The sequence below is a fragment of the Nerophis lumbriciformis genome, linkage group LG13 (assembly GCF_033978685.3).
Source record: "Nerophis lumbriciformis linkage group LG13, RoL_Nlum_v2.1, whole genome shotgun sequence".
Classification (NCBI taxonomy): Eukaryota; Metazoa; Chordata; class Actinopteri; order Syngnathiformes; family Syngnathidae; genus Nerophis; species Nerophis lumbriciformis.
This window is the reverse complement of record NC_084560.2, coordinates 15,172,375-15,197,741: the sequence shown is the minus strand read 5'-3', so window position 1 is coordinate 15,197,741 and position 25,367 is coordinate 15,172,375. Positions and strand designations below refer to the sequence as shown.

Below are 25,367 nucleotides of genomic sequence, written 5' to 3'. Positions count from 1 at the left end.
ACGTTACGATGGACGCCCCTGCTTATTTCAGCAAGACAATGCCAAGCCACGTGTTACATCAACGTGGCTTCATAGTAAAAGAGTGCGGGTACTAGACTGGCCTGCCTGTAGTCCAGACCTGTCTCCAATTGAAAATGTGTGGCGCATTATGAAGCCTAAAATACCACAACGGAGACCCCGGACTGTTGAACAACTTAAGCTGTACCTCAAGCAAGAATGGGAAAAAATTCCACCTGAGAAGCTTAAAAAATGTGTCTCCTCAGTTCCAAAACGTTTACTGAGTGTTGTTAAAAGGAAAGGCCGTGTAACACAGTGGTCAACATGCCCTTTCCCAACTACTTTGGCACGTGTTGCAGCCATGAAATTCTAAGTTAATTATTATTTGCAAAAGAAAATAAAGTTTATGAGTTTGAACATCAAATATCTTGTCTTTGTAGCATATTCAACTGAATATGGGTTGAAAAGGATTTGCAAATCATTGTATTCCGTTTATATTTACATCTAACACAATTTCCCAACTCATATGGAAACGGGGTTTGTATATATATATATATACACTATATATCACACACATATGTATACATATATACACGTACACACATATACATATATATATATATATATATATATATATATATATATATATATATATATATATATATATATATACATATATATACAGTATATATATGTAAGCTGTGAAAATCTGCTGTAGAGTATGTGTGCTTGGGTCCTATTTTTAGGAACACTAATACAAAACCTCACAATAATGTCTGATTGAATGCTAAAAACGTTATGACAGACCGCCTTGAAAACGGAATGGAATTTTACATTTTTTTACTGAATGAGACACCCAGAATGTACATGAAAATAAAGAATGTGGGATTTACAATATTAACTATGAAGGATAAAACACTTAATATTGACAACATATGAACGTCACACACCCTCTCGATCGACATATTTTACAATCAAGCGAAACAAAAACGGCATTCTCTCCATGAGCTTCAAGAGGTAGTAACCTGAAATGGTTTTCACTTCACAGGTGTGCTTGAAGCTCATGGAGAGAATGCCAAGAGTGTGCAAAGCAGTAATCAGAGCAAAGTGTGGCTATTTTGAAGAAACTAGAATATAAAACATGTTTTCAGTTATTTCACCTTTTTTTGTTAAGTACATAACTCCACATGTGTTCATTCATAGTTTTAATGTGACAATCTACAATGTAAATAGTCATAAAAATAAAGAAAACACATTGAATGAGAAGGTGTGTCCAAACTTTTGGCCTGTACTGTACATGTAAATAGTTTACTGTACATATTCAAAAGATAAATTATACTTTTGGAGAAAGTGGGGTGTGGTTTAATTTGCACTCTGGGAACGCTTACAGAAACAAACATCTTGCAGACAGACTCAAAAAATGGCTTATAAATATGACTGTGGAGCAATATTCACACCAAAGCATATACCAGTACAATACATGTTATCTAGACCAGTGTTTTTCAACCACTGTGCCGCGGCACACTAGTGCGTCGTGAGATACAGTCTGGTGTGCCGTGGGAGATGATGTAATTTCACCTATTTGGGTTAAAAATATTACAAACAAGTAATTATAATCCGCAAATAATGTGTTGTTGTTGAGTGTCTGTACTGTTTGTAGATCGGCAGACTTACCACGTTATACTCTTCCATATCAGTAGGTAGCAGCAGGTAGCTAATTGCTTTGTAGATGTGGGAAACAGCGGTAGGCAGTGTGCAGGTAAAAAGGTATCTAATGCTTAAACCAAAAATAAACAAAAGGCGAGTGCCCCTAAGAAAAGGCATTGAATCTTTGGGAAGGCTATGCAGAACGAAACTAAAACTGAACTGGCTACAAAGTAAACAAAAACAGAATGCTGGACGACAGCAAAGACTTACTGTGGAGCAAAGACAATGTACGTCCGAACATGACATGACAATCAACAATGTCCCCGCAAAGAAGGATAAAAACAACTGAAATATTCTTGATTGCTTAAACAAAGCAAGTGTGGGGAATAGCTGTCAAGGAAGACATGAAACTGCTACAGGAAAATACCAAATAAAGAGAAAAAGCCACCAAAATAGGAGTGCAAGACAAGAACTAAAACACTACACACAGGAAAACAGCAAAAAACTATGTCACGGCGTGATGTGACAGATCGTGACAAGAGCTATAGTGATGCATGCTTGGTTATGGTTTAAAGTCATATCCAACAATTGCGACAACAACTTTTTATTGTCAATATCGGCTGCTGAGTTTAATTTTTTAATGTTTTCTGCTGGCGGTGTGCCTACGGATTTTTTCAATTAAAAAAATGTGCCTTGGCTCAAAAAAGGTTGAAAAACAATGAACTGGACCACATGGGTGGTATAGCTCGGTTGGTAGAGTGGCCGTGCCAGCAACTTGTGGGTTCCAGGTTCGATACCCGCTTCCACCATCCTAGTCACTGCCGTTGTGTCCTTAGGCAAGACACTTTACCCACCTGCTCCCAGTGCCACTCACACTGGTTTAAATGTAACTTAGATATTGGGTTTCACTATGTAAAAGCGCTTTGAGTCACTAGAGAAAAAGCGCTATATAAATATAATTCACTTCACAAGGAAGTGTTTTTAAGGTAGATTAAAATCATCATAGGTCCGCTTTAAAGATACTAAAACCAATACAATGTACCGGTAGGTCAATCAATACATGCTAAACTCTCTGAAATAAACATTCACATCTCAGGTTTGAGTTATAGGTAACAATGAAAATTCATGAAATATCCAATCCATTTTGAGCTATTTCATTCATTCCTATTATTATTATTTGCTGATGTTATCATTCTGCCAAATAAAACCTTTTTAATAGCTTCAAGTTAAAGTACCACTGATAGTCACACACACACTAGGTGTGGTGAAATGACCCTCTGCATTTGACCCATTCCCTTGTTTCACCCCCTGGGAGTTGAGGGGAGCAGTGAGCAGCACGCTCGGGAATCATTTTGGTGATTTAAGCACACATGAAAAAAAAAATATATATGTTCAAAGAAAATGGTATACATGTGTGTCATTATAGGCCACACGGAAATCATCAAACATTAGACACACACATAAGTCGTGAGCTTTTTTGGTTTTCAAGTCACATTTTTGAGAGAATCTGGGTTGGTTCCAGTTTTGTGTGTCATGTTTTAAACTGGGATGTGTTGGTTTTGTCTGTAAAATGTGTCATGGAAATGAAAAAACTAACTCCAGGCTACACTTTGGATTCTCCCTACTTTTTTTAAAGTATTTGAAACACCCTAGCATGCATTGATTCTTACCTGTCGTGCTTGGGGGTTGTCTTTGCTTTGAACAGATTTAACATAGAAAATCTCCTGTGAAACATCCCAGCTTAGGTACCTAAATGATATTCATAATGTATATTAAAAAAAACAGCAACATACAATCAATTCTATTTAAATATACTGCCACCAGGATTGTAATAATTCCCATTTACTTAAACTTGTGTTTTGAAGACAGGAAAACTCCCTCCAGCTCCTGTCCTGTTGCATCCGATAAGCGATACAACCAATTATTACCGGTCAAAGCTAGGAGGCTGGACTTCTGATCAGAAGGAGATGCCAATGTGTTTTCCTGCCAACAACAGAAATGAAGCCTCACTGTTAGCCACACTTTAGTGTACGCTCAACATAAAAGCATATCATTGACGATGTTGGCACTTACAAGTGGGCACTGACACAGCAAGGCATCTTCAAATTTCTCAGTTTTACATCGTTTGGGCAAATTGTAGAGAATGTGCGGCTTGGAATGAACACTGAAAAGTGCATCACATCAAGTTATAATCCTGTTTTAGCATTGTGTGATTAATAAAAAATACAACCCCCAAGACCAGTGAAGTTGGCACGTTGTGTAATTCGTAAATAAAAAGAGAATACAATGATTTGCAAATCCTTTTCAACTTATACTCAATTGAATAGACAGCAATGACAAGATATTTAATGTTCGAACTGAGAAACTACATTTTTATTTGCGCTTGGGCCCAGCGAAGCCGGCCGCGTTTCTGGGTGTTGTTGATAAATGGCTTTCACTTTGCATAGTAGAGTTTTAACTTGCACTTACAGATGTAGCGACCGACTGTAGTTACTGACAGTGATTTTCTGAAGTGTTCCTGAGCCCATGTGGTGATATCCTTTACACACTGATGTTGCTTTTTGATGCAATACCGCCTGAGGGATCGAAGGTCATGGGCATTGGTTTTCGGCCTTGCAGTGATTTCTCCAGATTCTCTGAACCCTTTGATGATATTATAGACCTTAGATGGTGAAATCCCGAAATTCCTTGCAATAGCTGGTTGAGAAATGTTGTTCTTAAACTGTTGACAATTTGCTCACGCATTTGTTGACAAAGTGGTGACCCTCACCCCATCCTTGTTTGTGAATGACTGAGCATTTCATGGAAGGTGCTTTTATACCCAATCATGGCACCCACCTGTTCCCAATTAGCCCGTTCACCTGTGGGATGTTCCAAATAAGTCTTTGATGAGCACTCCTCAACTTTATCAGTATTTATTGCCACTTGTGCCAGCTTTTTTGAAACACGTTGCAGGCATCAAATTCCAAATGAGCTAATATTTACAAAAAAGTTTTCCAGTTCGAACGTTAAATATCTTGTCTTTGCAGTCTATTCAATTGAATATAAGTTGAAAAGGATTTGCAAATCATTGTATTCTCTTTTTATTTACGATGCCAACTTCGCTGGTTTTGGGTTTTGTAATTTGCAATCATGAATACAGTGGTACCTCAACTTAAGAATGTTTTGAGATAAGAGCTCTCTCAGCTAATTGTTTTAAGTTGCAAGCAAAAATTTTAGTTACAAGCATCTGAGCCATCAGTTGGCGTAGCAAATGCCCCAGTGAAGTGAACCCCATAAAATCCGCCCCGAAACATCTGGTCTTACTCGCTAGCATTGGCCTAGAGATTGACATAATTTAGTTTTTCCAAGAATTGGAAGGAAGTAAGTAAGTGAGTGTGAAGGACATTGTTAAGAAGAAGCATATTATAATAATTGAATTAAAAGGCATTTTACATGTTAAAATTGTGCTGTTTTGGAGGAGCAAGCATCAACTAAATATATTTTAATTAATTTCAACAGTAGACATTGATTTGAGATACAAATGTTTTGAGTTAGGAGCTCTGTCACAGAACCAATTAGCTTGTACTTTAAGGTACTACTGTATGTGTTGTTATTATTCATACTGTACCCTTTAAGTGAAAGTAAATGTTGAATTGTTAGAGATGTACTGTACATTCTGACAGGAGGACAAGAACGTGTCAAAAGACTAACAGAAGTATTTAGAGTTATTAATAACAAATAGTCAGCATTTCCAGAAGGTACATTTTACATGTGCTTGTTGTACCACGGTTAACTTGATATGTGCTTTTGATTAATAAATGCATATCGCTAAGTAGGAATGTGTATCGTTAGGATTTTATCGATGCTACACTCATATTGATATTCCTTATCAATATTGGTATTCATTGATACTATTGTCTTATTATATGTAATTGGTTTGAATAAAGATTTAAAAAAATGCATTTATTATTAGCATTTTCATTAGTACTAGAGGTTGTACACCATCAACATCCTATATTCCTGTTATTTATTGTAAAGGAATTAGGTATAAATGAATTATGGATACAAACAAACAAGTAAACAACAATTAATGGCCAATGCATTCACATCTTATTTGAATAACGTGCAACCAACACTTTAGGTTGACTTCACAATTTTGAATAACAATACAGTAACCAACATTTTAACAGTAGATGTACCCGCTAAATAGGGTTCCAATTAGGGATGGGCGATATATTGAATATACTCGATTAGGGCTGCAACAAGTAATCGATTAAATCGATTAAAATCGACTATAAAATAGTTGCCGATTAATTTAGTCATCGATTCGTTGGATCTATGCTATGCGCATGCGCAGAGGCTTTTTTTTTTTTTTTTTTTTTTTTTTACATATATATATTTTGTTTTTAAATAAACATTTATTTATAAACGGCAACATTTACAAACAGCTGAGAAACAATAATCAAAAAAAGTATGGTGCCAGTATGCTGGTTTTTTTTCCAATAAAATACTGGATAGGATAGAAATGTAGTTTGTCTCTTTTATCCGATTATTAATCGATTAATCGAAGCAACAATCGACAGATTAATCGATTATCAAATTAATTGTTAGTTGCAGCCCTATACTCGATATATCGCGGGTTTGTCTCTGTGCGATATAGAAAATGACTATATGGTGATATAGCTGCAAGGCATTACGCTGCATGCGTTTTCCAGTCTTTCTTGTCTCTCCTTCTCACAGACTTAAAACAAGCGCACCTTCTTAAATACGTCACATACTGTCACGTGTGCAAAGTCACAGGCTCCCGCGGAGCAGACAGGTAGCGACAAAGTTGTCGTATTGTAATTAATTACATTGTCTTGTGGCGTTTGCATTTGTTATGACCTTTCTCAGCCATCATACGTTTCCGCCATTTTTGTTTTGAAGACGTCACAGACGAGCGAAATACTTATTTTTAAAAGTGTTAAACTTCATATAAAGTCTGCCGTTCTAAAATCAAACGTTTCCCTTTTTTCAGTATCGATAAAATCTATTGATTCCCTTTTAAAACGATCTTGAATCGATGCCTATCATCCGGGAGGCAAACATGCCAAGATCAATATACCGGTACTTGAAATTTAGAAATGTAAATCCATCTAACGATACATCTATGAATTGTTACACCCCTAGTGAGTACTTGGATATAATTACCGTATTTTTCGGAGTATAAGTCGCACCGGAGTATAAGTCGCACCTGCCGAAAATGCATAATAAAGAAGGAAAAAAACATTTATAAGTCGCACTGGAGCCCGGCCAAACTATGAAAAAAACTGCGACTTATAGTCCGAAAAATATGGTAAATTAAGACTGAAATAACCTAAAAAAGGTTAAGAACCCTTACCTTGATCTAATACATGTACAGCGTTAAATATAAATCCATATTTATACTCACCAGTTGTAGCATCTCACGTAATTTTCAAGGTAGATTTTACCATTTTCGTACATTATTTGGGATTTTGAGGTCTTGCTGCACACTTTAGAAAAATCCCTGTTCTCCTGGATGATGATGATTGATAATCAGCATTAATAACGAACACCCACAATCAATTATCATATTAATATTACACATTTTCCCATTACCTGCACAAGGATGTCCCTCAGGACTTTCAAATTAAGCCTAGTGAGACTTCCACTGATACCTCTGCTCCTCCGGCTCAATGCCTCAGCAGCATTGATGTTCCTTTTTTTCCAGTATGGCGCCATCATGTGGTGGCATTTCTTCCCACCTTGCAAAAAAGCGTCTGCAAGAAAACAAACAATTATATGGCGCTGTGGGTGCATTATGTAATAAATACATCAAACACAAGTAGATGTCATTTACCTAAATTGCTTATCAGTCAGCATATGAGCTGTTTTGCTGTCATTAATACATATTATATGCATTGCACACAATTTTTGCATTTTCCGATGACACACAACATACGCACAGCATTAGTGGCAACGTTGTTGTTTTTTTAATTAAACAACAAACATACATTTATAATGCACACAAAAGTGAAGGCACTTTCAACATAACCAACAATCTACAAATCAGGTTGATCAAATCACGACATCAGCAAAACATGTCAAGGAAACAAAAGTAAATACAGATAGAGTATTAAATATTAATAAATAATAATAATTAAAAAAAATTCTAAAAAGACAAAAAGGGCTACCTAAACCACTTTAAATGTTTTTAACAGAAATATCAATTTAAGGGCTTTTGTACTATTAATCATCCTCCAAGATTTGATTGATAATTGTAAACCATTAAGCCAATTAGAAAATGTAGGCTGTACTTTCATAAATCGACATTTATGGAGAAAACATTTTTGCCTAGAGCATAATAATGTTGACAAACATTTCTATGTTACAGTCCTTTATAAAAATACCACATTTGATCTCTTCCATAAAGAATGGGGACATCTCCACACCCTTGTTTCTCAGCCAATCTCTCATCTCCTCCCAAAACACATGTACACTCTCACACACACACATCTACACTCTCTCTCACACACACACACACACGTACAGTATCACACAAACACATGTACACTCTCACACACACACACATGTACAGTATCACATTCCACAAACAGATGATTGACACAACAGATATTCACTTAGTATTACTCTCTTTAAAACATTTATTCAGTATTTTTTAACTTTAGAAAGTTATATGGTTGAAACCGATAATGATGCCAAAAAACAAAAAAAGATGGGAAGTCCTCAAATGCTTATTTTGAAAATGTAATTTTGTTTACAGATTATATGCAATCTGTTGTTGTGTTCCCTAATTTTGAAGGTGCATAAATGAAAGTGTGTGTTGCTGAGCCCGACCTGGACATAATCTGGACTGTATATAAATGCTTATTTTGAAAATGTAATTTTGTTTACAGATTATATGCAATCTGTTGTCGAAGGTCACAAATTTTGAGTGTACATAAATGAAGGTGTGTGTTGCTGAGCCCGACCTGGACATAATCTGGACTGGAACTGGTTTTAAGAACCCTTTAAACAATCTAATTTCATTGACAACCTGGTCTGGTGAAGATAAGGTCCTTTTTTTAAAAATGTATAAAATAAAATAAGATAAATAAATTAAAAACATTTTCTTGAATAAAAAAGAAAGTAAAACAATATAAAAACAGTTACATAGAAACTAGTAATTAATGAAAATAAGTCAAATTCACTGTTAAAGGTTAGTACTATTAGTGGACCAGCAGCACGCACAATCATGTGTGCTTACGGACTGTATCCCTTGCAGACTGTATTGATATATATTGATATATAATGTAGGAACCAGAATATTAAGAACAGAAAGAAACAACCATTTTGCGTGAATGAGTGTGAATGGGTGTAAATGGGGGAGGGAGGTTTTTTGGGTCGGTGCACTAATTGTAAGTGTATCTTGTGTTTTTTATGTTGATTTAATTAATTCAAAAAAATAATAATAATAAATAAAAAAAACAGATGATTGACATCCTAACCCCAATTCTTGAGAGTTTGCACTGGCTCCCTGTTCATCTTAGAATTGATTTTAAAACCTTGCTGTTTGTTTTTAAAGCTTTACATGGACTGGCACCTCATTATATCTCGGACCTCATCCAAATTTACAATCCTGCGCGCGCTCTGAGGTCCGAGAGCCAGCTCCAGCTCGTGGTGCCCAAGACCAGACTTAAAACCAGGGGAGACAGGGCCTTCTCTGTGGTCGGCCCTAAGCTCTGGAACACTCTGCCCCTCCATGTTCGAACTGCTCCCACAGTGGAGTGTTTTAAGTCTCAACTTAAGACCCACTTCTCTGGCTTTTAACACTACGTGAGTTGTGTGGTCCTCTGTTGTCCTCTGTGTTTTTAAAATTGTGATTTCTATTTACTGTTTTAATTGGTTTTACCCTTTAAAATCGTTTTTAATCATATTTATTTTATATTGGTTTTATATGTACTTATTTTTTGTGTTTATTCAGTCATTGGTGGAGCTAAGGATAATATTTGAATATTGTTTTTAATATTGTTGTGCAGCACTTTGGAAACATTTTGTTGTTTAAATGTGCTATATAAATAAAGTGGATTGGATCCACTACAGCTCCACAGATATAACAGCCATCAACCTCCATGTTCAATTTAAGTTTCAAAAAATAATTTGAAGGGTATATTCCATTAATAATTTTAAAATGTATTTATTTAATTTTGGGAAGAATTGGGTATATAATATATCTTGTCCTTATTTTCCTTAGCTCAAAAAAATATTATTTCAATAAATGTGCCCTCGTATATTTGTTGGAGCATTTTTCCTCACAGAAATGAACATCTTCAATATGAATGTTTCTCTGGAATATGACATTTGGAATGATATGCCATATTGAACACCAGTTCGCAACATCATTTTTTAACCATTTTAGCTTTAAGACTCCATTCATTATTTTAAAGTCAATTATATTTAAACCAGCCTCTTCGACATCTTTAACTATATCTTCTTTTCTTTTATAATGACATGTATTTTTCCAAATCCAAAGTTAGACGGGCAGTGAGGAATAGAGGAATAGATCAGTCGCACTGTTGCACTACGTCCAAAACTGTCGCCCATTTCTATCGAACAAGAGACCGTGTACGCATGCGCAAACAAGAACGCTCTCGGTGACCGTGACAATACAGCACAACTGTGTGACCGTGGTTTTATTTCACATTATTGTGACTTAAACATATATTTTTAAAAGGATTCGTATTCCCGAGACTACAATTGTATGAGGTGAGTACATATACATAACATTCACCATGCTAACTAGCTGAAGACAGAGGTTTTTAGACGGGTTGAGTTCGTTTAAATCTATCGTATTTACTTGCACCGGTTTAGCAAGTTACACATCCAACGGTGATGAAAGACAATAACATCTAGTTCATGGGTACACTTGGTGGAATATAATTGTCTTTTTTTAATTTACCGTGACAGCGTTGGATGGCTTCTTTTCTAGTACCTTCTGGGTCCTCTTGTAGAACTTAGTCTTCTTCATTTCCATGTTTACAGCAGCGGCCTACCACCCTATCATGACTTCCACCTACTGGTGCAAAAGTGTAACTGCACTCGCAGGATAAACAATACAAATATTAACTCAGTGGTTCTTAACCTGGGTTGGATCGAACCGAGTCAGCCTCAGGGAGGCGGAGGTCAAAACACACCCGACTCATCGTGTAAATAAAAACTTCTCTCCTTTCGGCGTATTACGGATACGGCAACAGCAGAAGTCAGACTGATTTGCAGGTGTGTAAATTGTTGTGGGTTTATGCACTGTGTTGGTTTTGTTGTTTGAACAAGGTGATGTTCATGCACGGTTCATTTTTGTGTACCAGTAAAAAAAACATGGTAACACTTTAGTATGGGGAACATATTCCCCATTAATTAGTTGCTTATTAACATGCAAATTAGTATCATATTGGCTCTTAACTAGTCATTACTAAGTACTTATTAATGCATTATTCGGCATGGCCTTATTATAACCCTAACCCTCTAACCCTGGCCCTAACCCTCTAACCCTGACCCTAACCAAATAACTCTAAATTAAGTCTTTATTACTTAGAATATGTTCCCCTAGTGTCCAAATAACTCTAAATTAAGTCTTTGTTACTTAGAATATGTTCCCCTAGTGTTCAAATAATTCTAAATTAAGTCTTTGTTACTTAGAATATGTTCCCCTAGTGTCCAAATAACTCTAAATTAAGTCTTCGTTACTTAGAATATGTTCCCCTAGTGTCCAAATAACTCTAAATGTAGTCTTTGTTACTCAGAATATGTTCCCCTAGTGTCCAAATAACTCTAAATTAAGTCTTTGTTACTTAGAATATGTTCCCCTAGTGTCCAAATAACTCTAAATTAAGTCTTTGTTACTTAGAATATGTTCCCCTAGTGTCCAAATAACTCTAAATGTAGTCTTTGTTACTCAGAATATGTTCCACTAGTGTCCAAATAACTCTAAATTAAGTCTTTGTTACTTAGAATATGTTCCCCTAGTGTCCAAATAACTCTAAATGTAGTCTTTGTTACTTAAAATATGTTCCCCCAGTATCCAAATGACTCTAAATTAAGTCTTTGTTACTTAGAATATGTTCCCCTGGTGTCCAAATAACTCTAAATTAAGCCTTTGTTACTGAGAATATGTTCCCCTAGTGTCCAAATAACTCTAAATTAAGTCTTTGTTACTTAGAATATGTCCCCCTAGTGTCCAAATAACTCTAAATTAAGTCTTTGTTACTTAGAATATGTTCCCCTAGTGTCCAAATAACTCTAAATTAAGTCTTTGTTACTTAGAATATGTTCCCCTAGTGTCCAAATAACTCTAAATGTAGTCTTTGTTACTTAAAATATGTTCCCCCAGTATCCAAATGACCTTAAATTAAGTCTTTGTTACTTAGAATATGTTCCCCTAGTGTCCAAATAACTCTAAATTAAGTCTTTGTTACTTAGAATATGTTCCCCTAGTGTCCAAATAACTCTAAATTAAGTCTTTGTTACTTAGAATATGTTCCCCTAGTGTCCAAATAACTCTAAATTAAGTCTTTGTTACTTAGAATATTTTCCCCTGGTGTCCAAATAACTCTAAATTAAGTATTTATTACTTAGAATATGTTCCCCTAGTGTCCAAATAACTCTATATTAAGTCTTTGTTACTTAGAATATGTTCCCATAGTGTCCAAATAACTCTAAATTAAGTTTTTGTTACTTACAATATGTTCCCCTGGTGTCCAAATAACTCTAAATTAAGTCTTTGTTACTTAGAATATGATCCCCTAGTGTCCAAATAACTCTAAATTAAGTCTTTGTTACTTAGAATATGTTCCCCTAGTGTCCAAATAACTCTAAATTAAGTCTTTGTTACTTAGAATATGTTCCCCTAGTGTCCAAATAACTCTAAATTAAGTCTTTGTTACTTAGAATATGTTCCCCTAGTGTCCAAATAAATCTAAATTAAGTCTTTGTTACTTAGAATATGTTCCCCTAGTGTCAAAATAACTCTAAATTAAATCTTTGTTACTTAGAATATGTTCCCCTGGTGTCCAAATAACTCTAAATTAAGTCATTGTTACTTAGAATATGTTCCCCTAGTGTCCAAATAACTGTAAATTAAGTCTTTGTTACTTAGAATATGTTCTCCATACTAAAGTGTTACCAAAAACACATAACTTTTTCTTGAATTTGAAAAAAAAAAACATTTTATTTTTCACTAAAGAAGGGTTCGGTGAATGCGCATATGAAACTGGTGCGGTTCGGTACCTCCAACAAGTTTAAGAACCACTGTATTAACTATTACTTAATTGGAAGCGTCAAGGCTGTATATTGTTACAATTGACTTTATTTAGCAGCTAAGCCTTTGAATTATTTATCCATCCATCCATTTCCTACCGCTTATTCCCTTTGGGGTCGCGGGGGGCGCTGGAGCCTATCTCAGCTACAATCGGGCGGAAGGCGGGGTACACCCTGGACAAGTCTCCATCTCATCGCAGGGCCAACACAGATAGACAGACAACATTCACACTCACATCCACACACTAGGGCCAATTTAGTGTTGCCAATCAACTTATCCCCAGGTGCATGTCTTTGGAGGTGGGAGGAAGCCGGAGTACCCGGAGGGAACCCACGCAGTCACGGGGAGGACATGCAAACTCCACACAGAAAGATCCCGAGCCCGGGATTGAACCCAAGACTACTCAGGACCTTCGTATTGTGAGGCAGATGCATTTATTTATATTTACAATATAAAGACACTAGTGCTCTACTGCTCACTGGTGTTACCATATCTTAGACTTCGACTAGACTTAGACTTAGACTTAGACTTAGACTTAGACTTCCTTTTTATTGTCATTCAAATTTGAACTTTACAGCACAGATAAGAACAAAATTTCGTTACATAAGCTCATGGTAGTGCAGGATAAAAAAGCAATAAGGTGCATATATAAATAAACAAATATATATAAATAATATATATAATATATATATAAAATAAATAAATATATATAAATATATATAAATAAATAAATATATTACTGTACGGATAAATATATTGCACTTTTTCACATGCGTCCACGTTTATGGATGTATGTTATATTGTCTTTTTTATTCCAGCGAGTTAATCCATTTTGGGGGGAGTTGAGTTGAGGGGATAATTTAATTATGATGCGTTTAAGAGTCTTCCGGCCTGAGGGAAGAAGCTGTTACAGAACCTGGAGGTTCTGCTTCGGAGGCTACGGAACCTCTTTCTAGAGTCCAGCAGTGAAAACAGTCCTTGGTGGGGGTGGGAGGAGTCTTTGCAGATTTTCTGAGCCCTGGTCAGGCAGCGGCTTTTTGCGATCTCCTGGATAGGAGGAAGAGGTGTTATCCTATATCTGAGTTATTGTGTAGAAATATGGGGAAACAACTACAAATGTGCGCTTCATTCACTAACGGTGTTACAAAAAAGATCAATTACAATAATACATAATGTTGGATATAGAGAACATACAAACACTTTATTTATTCAAATCACAATTATTGAATTTCAACGATTTGGTGCATTTGCAAACAGCTAAAATGATGTACAAAGCAAACTATAACCTGCTAGCCAAGAATGTACAACAATTCTTCTCAACAAAAGAGGAGGAATATAACCTTAGAGGAAAATCTAATTTAAACACTTACAACACTTAAAACCTTTAGCATATCAGTATGTGGAATTACTTTATGGAACGGATTAACCAAGAGACTGTTCAAACTACAAGTGTTCACAAAGTACACAGAACAAGAATTATGATGCATATCTTGAACCCTTTTTTTTCCTTTTTTTTATTGGGACAAAGATTATTTATGTATTTAATATTTGTATGCTTACTATGGTATATTATTTATTTGTTCACTGTTCTGTTACAGAGAACAAGGGATTTGGATACAATTGCTATGGTATGAAAAGGGGTAGCATTAAATAAGCTCTGCTTCTTCCTACTCCTTTCGGACGTGCTGTAATGATACAACTGGAATTGTGTGATGCATTACATTGTATCATATGTATGTTCCAAATAAACTGAACTGAATATTGGATACACTTGCACAAATGAATATTCAATCAATAGCAATACTTAAGTGTTAGCAGTGAGAGACAGTGTTTTATTAATATCTTGGGGATCATCTTGTGTTTTTACAGAATAAATGCATAAATTACGTCACCTCTGTTTAGCCACGGTGGCTAAAGTTTCCACAAGATTGAAGTGCACAGAAGGAAGACCCTGTGCGCCACTTGGTTCACGGATTCTTACCAACCCCGATGACATCTTTAAGCACAATATGTGGTCAGTACAACATCCTTAAAAACTATCAGTAAATGTATTTTATTGATGAAGTGCTACAGAAGTTCAACCTTCAATCCCTCTGTTTATTATTTAAATGAATACTCTTAATCTATAGGGATCACGTGCAGTGGACAGAGGAGGAGGTGAAAAATGCACAGCTGAAAGCTAAGGAAAATTCCAGTGTGCAAATTCCTTCATGGGAACAAGGTGCTAATTTAACACAAGTCATTACATGGCAAATACAAACCCCGTTTCCATATGAGTTGGGAAATTGTGTTAGATGTAAATATAAACGGAATACAATGATTTGTAAATCCTTTTCAACCCATATTCAATTGAATGCACTATAAAGACAAGATATTTGATGTTCAAACTCATAAACTTTATTTTTTTTTTCAAATAATAATTAACTTAGAATTTCATGGCTGCAACACGTGCCAAAGTAGTTGGGAAGGGGCATGTTCACCACTGTGTTACATGGCCTTTCCTTTTAACAACACTCAGTAAACGTTTGGGAACTGAGGAGACACATTTTTGAAGCTTCTCAGGTGGAATTCTTTCCCATTCTTGCTTGATGTACAGCTTAAGTTGTTCAACAGTCCGGGGGTCTCCGTTGTGGTATTTTAGCCTTCATAATGCGCCACACATTTTCAATGGGAGACAGGTCTGGACTACAGGCAGGCCAGTCTAGTACCCGCACTCTTTGACTATGAAGCCACGTTGATGTAACACGTGGCTTGGCATTGTCTTGCTGAAATAAGTAGGGGCGTCCATGGTAACGTTGTTTAGATGGCAACTTATGTTGTTCCAAAACCTGTATGTACCTTTCAGCATTAATGGCGCCTTCACAGATGTGTAAGTTACCCATGTCTTGGGCACTAATAGACCCCCATACCATCACAGATGCTGGCTTTTCAACTTTGCACCTATAACAATCCGGATGGTTCTTTTCCTCTTTGGTCCGGAGGACACAACGTCCAGTTTCCAAAAACAATTTGAAATGTGGACTCGTCAGACCACAGAACACTTTTCCACTTTGTATCAGTCCATCTTAGATGAGCTCAGGCCCAGCGAAGCCGACGGCGTTTCTGGGTGTTGTTGATAAACGGTTTTCGCCTTGCATGGGAGAGTTTTAACTTGCACTTACAGATGTAGCGACCAACAGTAGTTACTGACAGTGGGTTTCTGAAGTGTTCCTGAGCCCATGTGGTGATATCCTTTACACACTGATGTCGCTTGTTGATGCAGTACATCCTGAGGGATCGAAGGTCAAAGGCTTAGCTGCTTACGTGCAGTGATTTCTCCAGATTCTCTGAACCCTTTGATGATATTACGGACCGTTGATGGTGAAATCCCTAAATTCTTTGCAATAGCTGGTTGAGAAAGGTTTTTCTTAAACTTCAACAATTTGCTCACGCATTTGTTGACAAAGTGGTGACCCTCGCCCCATCCTTGTTTGTGAATGACTGAGCATTTCATGGAATCTACTTTTAATCATGGCACCCACCTGTTCCCAATTTGCCTGTTCACCTGTGGGATGTTCCAAATAAGTGTTTGATGAGCATTCCTCAACTTTATCAGTATTTATTGCCACCTTTCCCAACTTCTTTGTCACGTGTTGCTGGCATCAAATTCTAAAGTTAATGATTATTTGCAAAAAAAAAAAGTTTATCAGTTTGAACATCAAATATGTTGTCTTTGTAGCATATTCAACTGAATATGGGTTGAAAATGATTTGCAAATCATTGTATTATATATTATATATATTTACATCTAACACAATTTCCCAACTCATACGGAAACGGGGTTTGTACATGTGTGAAATTGACAATATATCCAAATCTATTTGACACAGGAACATTTGACACGGAGGCTTGTCACTACTGGGATACATTTTATGTGCTGCATCAGCATAAATTCTTTAAAAATCGCAATTGGCTGCTTTTGGAATTCCCAGAACTGCTTCCAACTGATTTAAAAAGCCAAACTGGAAACTGCCATGACAGCTCCACACCTAACCTCCCTCAAGATGCAGCACTGGAACCAAACCAAGCAGCAGTGCACCTTTCCTACCCGGGACAACGTGCGCCTTTTAGGCTATTGGAGGTTCTGCATTTTATTTACATTTTGGCAGATACAATTATTTCTTGATAGGATAAGGTTTTTAAAATGATGACTTTTGCAGGTTGGCTGTGGGGTTGGCAACAGTGTATTTCCCATCATTCGTGACATCAAGTAAGTTGTCAGTTGGGATAACGCCATTGTTTTTTTCTCCCTTTCCACACAACAGTTGTTTGTTTGTCTTGTTTACAGAGAAAAAGGTGCATTTTTGTACTGTTGTGACTTCTCGCCGTGTGCTATTCAACTGCTGAAGGTAAGAAGTCAACATTTGATGTTGCACTTACTCAATGGAGTAACAATTGCAATATACAGTCAGAGGAACTTTGGTTTTTATTCATAATCCATACCAAAAGGTCCATACTTGCCAACCCTCCCGGATTTTCCGGGAGACTCCCGAAATTCAGCGCCTCTCCCGAAAACCTCCCGGGACAAATTTTCTCCCGAAAATCTCCCGAAATTCAGGCGGAGCTGGAGGCCACGCCCCCTCCAGCTCCATGCGGACCTGAGTCCGCTTTCCCACGATATAAACAGTGGGCCTGCTCAAACACATTATAACTGTAGAATGATCGAGGGCGAGTTCTTGGTTTCTTATGTGGGTTTATTGTTAGGCAGTTTCATTAACGTCATCCCAGCGCGGTAACAACACACAACAACAGCAGTCATGTTTGTGTCTACCGTAAAGCAGTTCGTCTGCCGTAAACAGCAATGTTGTGACACTCTTAAACAGGACAATACTGCCATTTATAACATCAATAACATATACGGCTTTTAGAGAGTGCAGTGCACAACTGCGCACACAACAAGGAGACGAAGCAGAAGAACGAGGAAGATACAGCCATGGCGACGCCGACGACGAGTAAGATGAAGAAATACGCTTTGTTGCACCTTTCCTGCCTGAGTCCGGCGATTAGTTGCAAATCTTGCTTTATTGATTGCTTGCACACAACACAAACACAAAACAAACTACCGGTAGTCCCCGCCCGCACTCACGCTACCGCTCCCTCTCTTCTCTCGCCCACACACTCACTGACGTCACTCACCTCACATGCTCACCTATTAAAGGGCCACACACACACATACGCTACTCTCATAACAGCTTGTTAGTCCCAAGCCGCAGCTGCGATTGGACCTGGATAGCCTCCGGGAAGAAGTAGTGGACTACCAAGTGCTCGGCAGTGAAGATCTTCCACAGGAAGCAAAGATTGACCGGTTTTGGGCCATGCTAGGGAGAGATGGAAGATTCCAGACTCTAATGCATTTGATGAAAGCACTTTTGTGCGTGCCACACATCAATGCATCATCAGAAAGGGTGTTCAGCATGGTTAGAAAAATAGTGACAGAGAATAGAACAAGGATGGACAATTCAACCCTTAACTCAACAATGAGTAGATGAGTGTTATGTGTGTGTATATGTGTAAATAAATGAACTCTGAAATTCAAGTATTTCTTTTATTTATAAATACATATATATATAATAAAATAAATATATATATAGCTAGAATTCACTGAAAGTCAAGTATTTCTTAGATATATATATATATATATATATATATATATGAAATACTTGACTTGGTGAATTCTAGCTGTAAATATACTCCTCCCCTCTTAACCACGCCCCTAACCACGCCCCTGCCCCACCCTGACCACGCCCACCCCAACCCCCTCCCCCCACCTCCCGAAATCGGAGGTCTCAAGGTTGGCAAGTATGAAAAGGTCAGACCAAACCCACAGCAATGTTTCCAATAAGGAATAATGTAAACCCAATTAATCTGTTCTATACACTCAAAAACATTAACACAAAACACATTTTATAGAGAATAATGATAGTTATACATGCGAAAACACATATAGATGACGAATGAACATTTAACATTTATTTTAGCTTTACTGAAAAGTCATGTTCTTCCTCAAATTCAAGATTGTTTCTCAACTTTTTTTTAATCAAAGTGCTGGTACTCCCAACTTCCTTTGACCCCACAGTGGATTTGTTTGCAGTCACAGTCAATACTAAAATGCACAGAAACAGAGTCGCCTACAAGTGGGATTCTTTGGACACACGATAACTGAGAAATATATGAAAACTAGGGCCCAGTTAGTCTTTGCTCATCAAATGTGCTTGCATGGGCGCAATACCAAATTTTAGGTCCCCATACACAAGACTCTTAATGTTTCCCCCCACCCAATCCCACCCTAAATTCAACATAGCCGACCCATACACACACTTGGTACAGTATGTTTACATACACTAAAAAACTAATTATGGCATGAATTTAGTCAAAAGCAGCTTTTTAAAAAACATGTAAGAACGTATTTTGTTGACTTTTTAAAGAACAAATCTACCAAAATAATATATATATATTCTATTTAATCAATATAATTTAATTACGATGCGTAAGACTCTTGAACGCATCATAATTAAATTATCCCCTCAACTCTCCCCAAAATGGATTAACTCGCAGGAATAAAAAAGACAATATAACATACATCCATAAAACGTGGACGCATGTGAAAAAGTGCAATATATTTATCTGTACAGTAATCTATTTATTTATTTATATAATTTAATTATATATATTTATTTATTTTATATATATATATTTATATATTATTTATATATATATATATATATATTTATATATGCACCTTATTGCTTTTTTATCCTGCACTACCATGAGCTTATGTAACGAAATTTTGTTCTTATCTGTGCTGTAAAGTTAAAATTTGAATGACAATAAAAAGGAAGTCTAAGTCTATATATATATTTTTTAAAGGTTTTGTTTTTGTTTGTTTGTTTTTTGTTTGTTTTTTACAAAAAAGTGCCAACAAATTAAATATAAAGAGTCCTGAATATGAATTTATGTAATCATATAACCTGTCATTAATTAATTGAATATAATTATGAATATGTCAAGTGTTCCTTTACTTCAGAGTGTAAAGTACAGATTAGTTGATAAACAGGAGTATCATCAGTGGATAATACGAATCATAATAATAGATTATTAAGATGATGATAATATTATTAGTGCATCTCCCATACTTGCCAACCTTGAGACCTCCAATTTCGGGGGGGGGGGGGGGGGGGGGGGGGGGGGGGCGTGGTTAAGAGGGGAGGAGTATATTTACAGCTAGAATTCACCAAGTCAAGTATTTCATATATATATATATATATATATATATATATATATATATATGTATATACATATCCCCGCGACCCCGAAGAGAATAAGCGGTAGAAAATGGATGGATATATATATATATATATATATATATATATATATATATATATATATATATATATATATATATATATATATATATATACCGGTATATATACAGTATATATATATATATATATATATATAAAAGAAATAATTGACTTTCAGTGAATTCTAGCTATATATATATATATATATATATATATATATATATATATGTATATATATATATATATATATAAATAAAAGAAATACTTGAATTTCAGTGTTCATTTATTTACACATATACCACTCATCTAGTCATTGTTGAGTTAAGGGTTGAATTGTCCATCCTTGTTCTATTCTCTGTCACTATCTTTCTAACCATGCTGAACAAGGGTCTCTGATTATGCATTGCTGTGTGGTACGCACAAAAGTGCTTTCATCAAATGCACTAGATGGCAGTATTGTCCTGTTTAAGAGTGTCACAACATTGCTGTTTATGGCAGACGGACTGCTTTACTGTAGACGTTCTTTATATTGTGGGAAAGCGGACTCAGGTCCGCATGGAGCTGGAGGGGGCGTGGCCTCCAGCTCCGCCTGAATTTCGGGAGATTTTCGGGAGAAAATTTGTCCCGGGAGGTTTTCGGGAGAGGCGCTGAATTTCGGGAGTCTCCCGGAAAATCCGGGAAGGTTGGCAAGTATGGCATCTCCTGGGAGTTAAATCTCCACCTGTCAACGCCTATGTTACTAACTTTAATCGAGGGTCCTTGAATGCACCAAAGTTGTGAGCAAGTGGATGCAAAAGTGAAACTTGTACATAACTTTCTCCTGCCACAAATACATGTAATATATGTTTATCTTTCTTCTATCATCTCATCATTGTTTCAATATGTTGGTGCCATGTGTGTGAATCCTAAATGTGAGCGTTGATGATGTTATGACTGTGAGTCATTATGAATGAATGAAATGAGTTTATTTCGGTCATATAATCAACCATTTTGTGTGATCAGTTTAACAGTACAGATTATACATATTAACAGTCATACACATTTACACACAAAAAGAAAAGAAACAGAATGACCGAAAAAGGAATAGGCTGAAGCCAAGGCTTATATTTGCCTTTTCTATACATCCACTGAAAATGACTTTGCCTGGAACATTAATGTTAAAAAAATCAATGGGATGAAAGTAATTGTTACTATATTTTATAATTTTCAATTATTTCACCTTTCTGTTCCAGGTGTTCCAAGTTAGTTTTGCGGTGATCCAGGTGGAACAAACCATTTCGTATTTTGGACAAGGGTGTGTAGGTAGTTTAGATATTTTACATTAATTTTAAGCAGCTTTCACAGTCTTTTGATTTTTTACATATATTTTATAATTTCCATACTGTATTTACCAGTCGATAGAAGAGAAAGAATTTCTAGGGGCCGACTTTGATTGGGGCCCCTGTGTGCTTGACAGACAACACACATATATATATATATATATATATATATATATATATATATATATATATATATATATATATATATATATATATATATATATACAGTATATGTATATATATATTTATATATATATATATGTATATATATATACATAAATATATATGTGTGTATATATATATATATGTATGTGTATGTATATATATATATATATATATATATACATATATATGTATATATATATACATATATATTTTATTTTTATTTGTTATTTTTATTGTTTTATTGTTTTTTAAATTTAATTTAATTTTATGTTTATTTTTATTTTTTTCTTTGATGCGCCTGAAAGAGTGGCAGCACATCACAGTAGCTCCTTTGATATCCTTCATTTTACTTTATTTTTGGTATTCTTCTCAACTTTCCTTTCTTTTTTTTTTATCACTTATCACTTATGGTTCTTGGGCGCTTTTGCGTGTTTTCGTTACTTTTCTTTTCCTTTTCGGGCGGTTTTGTGTTTGGCTTTGATCAGTTACACACACGAGGAGGTGTTTGCGCTCTCCTTGCCAGCGCTATGGGGATCGCGGCCGGACATTCCCGTGGAATTACGGAAAAAGCGCCAGGGATGCCGTGCCGGCACAAAGAAGAAGGAGAGAAGAGGAACAATTTCCCTTGTGGATCAATAAACTTTGTCTAAGTCTAAGTCTATTGGTCGCTGTATATGAGTTTTTGTTCAACATTTGGTCCTTCCTGTAATATTGTAGTGTAATTTATTCCCAGGGACCACAAGGAAGACATCTGTGTTTCATTTTGGATACCACTGACTTTGCCCTCTTCTCACAGGGCCATCCGGACTATGACGATTCTGTGTGCCACGCGTTTCTACATGATATTTGCGAGGAGGAGGCTTCTCTTCCCTTTCCTCCACAAAGCCTGGATGTCATTTTAGCAGTTTTTGTCCTCTCCACTATTCATCCAGACAGGTGAGTGAAAGAGACAGCAAAAACACATGTGCTGCCTTTTGGCACTTTCACCAACGCTTTGTTTTTCTGTAATTGTAATCAACACACAAAGGACATTTTTTACGGCAGGTACAGTAACAATGTAGTAAATGAGATTTCATCTATAGGATACAAGGAGTCGTAAACAGACTATCCTCCTACTTAAAATGTGGAGGGTATTTTCTCTTCCGGGATTATGGGAGATTTGACTTTACACAGCTCAGGTTTAAGAAAGGTGAGTTTTACCCACTTTTGCTAATGTTCTGTGTAGTTATTTTACTCACATTTGTATTAGCAGTCATTCATCTTTTGCAACCAGGTCAGTGCCTGTCAGAGAATTTCTACACACGAGGCAATGGAACCCGTGTTTACTTTTTCACCAAAGGTATACTACCTGCAATGCAATAGTGTGCACATCCTACAAAAAATATAGTGTGCTAAAAATATGAATCATGAAAGACTAGAGCTCTCTTGGCTGACTCTGTTTTATCTCCACAGAAGAAATTCACGATTTATTTACCAAAGCCGGACTGGAGGAAGTCCAGAATATGGAAGATCGACGACTTCAAGTTAACAGAGGGAAGAAAGTGTCAATGCGCCGAGTATGGATGCAGAGCAAGTTTAGGAAACCATATCCACTTTCACCTTGTTAAGAACCCTCTTTCCCTTTTTTTTCTATTTTTATATCTACTTATTGTCCAAAACAGCATATGTACATTAAATACATAGCACACGCAGCTATGTGGTGATTATTTCATGAGTGCAATAAAAAGTGCATTTTATTGTACAGTCACGGATAATGTAGTGAACTAAACTACACTATATTGCCAAAAGTATTTGGCCACCCATCCAAATGATGAGAATCAGGTGTATCAAATCAAGCACTTAGGCATGGAGACTGTTTCTACAAACATTTGTGAAAGAATGGGCCGCTCTAGTGATTTCCAGCATGGAACTGTCATAGGATTCCACCTGTGCAACAAATCCAGTTGTGAAGTTTCCTCGCTCTTAAATATTCCAAAGTCAAATTTATTATAAGAAAAATGAAGAGTTTGGGAACAACAGCAACTCAGCCACCAAGTGGTAGGCCACGTAAAGCAATCGTGTACTATGATGACTGGATGAAAGTCATGTCCAGTAATAAATCGCGAATCTGCAATGGGCAGAGTGATGACGCTGGAACTTTTGTTTGGTACAGTTCCAATGAGAATAATGAAGACGATTGCCTGAAGAAAACATGCACATTTCCAGTCATTCATGATATGGGGCTGCAAGTCAGGTAATGGCAGTGGGGAAAGGGTTGTTATTACACCTTTAATATGTACTTGACTGTACTTGAATATATAATAGACTGTATTTATATTATTCACATGTGAATATTGCTGTATAATAGACTGTATTTATATTATTGACATGTGAATAACGCTGTATAATAGACTGTATTTATATTATTCACGTGTGAATAATGCTGTATAATAGACTGTATTTATACTATTCACATGTGAATAACGCTGTATAATAGACTGTATATATATTATTCACATGTGAATAACGCTGTATAATAGACTGTATTTATATTATTCACATGTGAATAATGCTGTATAATAGACTGTATTTATACTATTCACATGTGAATAATGCTGTATAATAGACTGTATTTATACTATTCACATGTGAATAATACTGTATAATACACTGTATTTATATTATTCACATGTGAATAATGCTGTATAATAGACTGTATTTATATTATTCACATGTGAATAATGCTGTTTAATAGACTGTATATATATTATTCACATATGAATAATGCTGTATAATAGACAGCATTTATACTATTCACATGTGAATAATGCTGTAAAATAGACTGTATTTATATTTTTCACATGTGAATAATGCTGTATAATACTGTATTTATACTATTCACATGTGAATAACGCTGTATGATAGACTGTATTTATATTATTCACATGTGAATAATGCTGTATAATAGACTGTATTTATATTATTCACATGTGAATAATGCTGTATAATAGACTGTATTTATATTATTCACATGTGAATAATGTTGTATAATAGATTGTATTTATATTATTCACATGTAAAAAATACCTAAGTGTTTATTGTTTATTGTGAGCGAACTGTGGTGCTGAATTTCCCCCAGGGAAAAGAAAGTACTTTCTATTCTATTCTATTATATTCTAATAAATGCACAAGTTTACTGTGAACACTTTTCTTATTCCATCCATCAAAAGGATGTTTGGAAATGATCACATCATTTTTCAAGACTTTCCTTGAAGAAATAGTCTGGATCTCAGTCCAATTGAAAATATGTGGTGGAAATGGAAGAAAATGGTCCATGACAACATCAGAGAAAGTTGAAGCAAGCTTGATGAACAGTACAGTTGTCACTCATTAAGTCAATGCCTCAGTGACTGCAAGCTGTTATAAAAGCCAGAGGTGGTGCAACAAAGTACTAGCGGTGTGTTGTAGTGGTTTTTTTTGTTGGTTTTTCATAATTCCATAAATGTTTCCTCAGAATTGAGTGATTCCATAATGTTTTTACTCTGCTTGATCAAAAAATGAAACTGTTAGTGACTACCAAAATGTATATCCTTGATTTATTTTAGTGTTTCTTAAAGCCAGAAA

General features: G+C 35.9%; 2 protein-coding genes across 4 annotated transcripts in view; one reads left to right on the top strand and one right to left on the bottom strand.

Annotated features, from left to right (window-relative positions):
- The window catches only part of LOC133613815 (plasma membrane ascorbate-dependent reductase CYBRD1), a 43,477-nt gene extending 32,797 nt beyond the window's left edge, over positions 1-10,680 (bottom strand). For all 3 annotated transcript variants that reach the window (XM_061971630.2, XM_061971632.2, XM_061971631.2), the window contains exons 1-6: positions 10,586-10,680; positions 7,246-7,406; positions 7,058-7,161; positions 3,718-3,808; positions 3,491-3,627; positions 3,315-3,393 (exon numbers count right to left, since the gene is read on the bottom strand). In XM_061971630.2, the coding sequence (XP_061827614.2) occupies positions 3,315-3,393; positions 3,491-3,627; positions 3,718-3,808; positions 7,058-7,161; positions 7,246-7,371 (537 nt within the window). In that variant the 5' untranslated portion in view covers positions 7,372-7,406; positions 10,586-10,680. The remainder of the gene's footprint in view (positions 1-3,314; positions 3,394-3,490; positions 3,628-3,717; positions 3,809-7,057; positions 7,162-7,245; positions 7,407-10,585) is intronic.
- mettl8 (methyltransferase 8, methylcytidine) lies at positions 10,244-23,507 on the top strand. Its single transcript, XM_061971635.2, has 10 exons — positions 10,244-10,392; positions 14,810-14,954; positions 15,070-15,161; positions 16,810-17,060; positions 17,140-17,189; positions 17,268-17,328; positions 22,561-22,700; positions 22,847-22,953; positions 23,038-23,103; positions 23,217-23,507. The coding sequence occupies exons 2-10, from the start codon at positions 14,815-14,817 to the stop codon at positions 23,369-23,371; spliced, it is 1,062 nt and encodes a 353-aa protein (XP_061827619.1). The 5' UTR covers positions 10,244-10,392; positions 14,810-14,814; the 3' UTR covers positions 23,372-23,507.
- The last annotated feature ends 1,860 nt before the right edge of the window (positions 23,508-25,367 follow it).

Coding starts and splice junctions, on each gene's coding strand:
- mettl8 (XM_061971635.2), top strand. CDS start 14,815: ATGCATAAATTACGTCACCTCTGTTTAGCCACGGTGGCTAAAGTTTCC. Junction 15,162..16,809: donor AATTCCTTCATGGGAACAAG/GTGCTAATTTAA, acceptor TATTTGACACAG/GAACATTTGACACGGAGGCT. Junction 23,104..23,216: donor TGTTTACTTTTTCACCAAAG/GTATACTACCTG, acceptor TTATCTCCACAG/AAGAAATTCACGATTTATTT.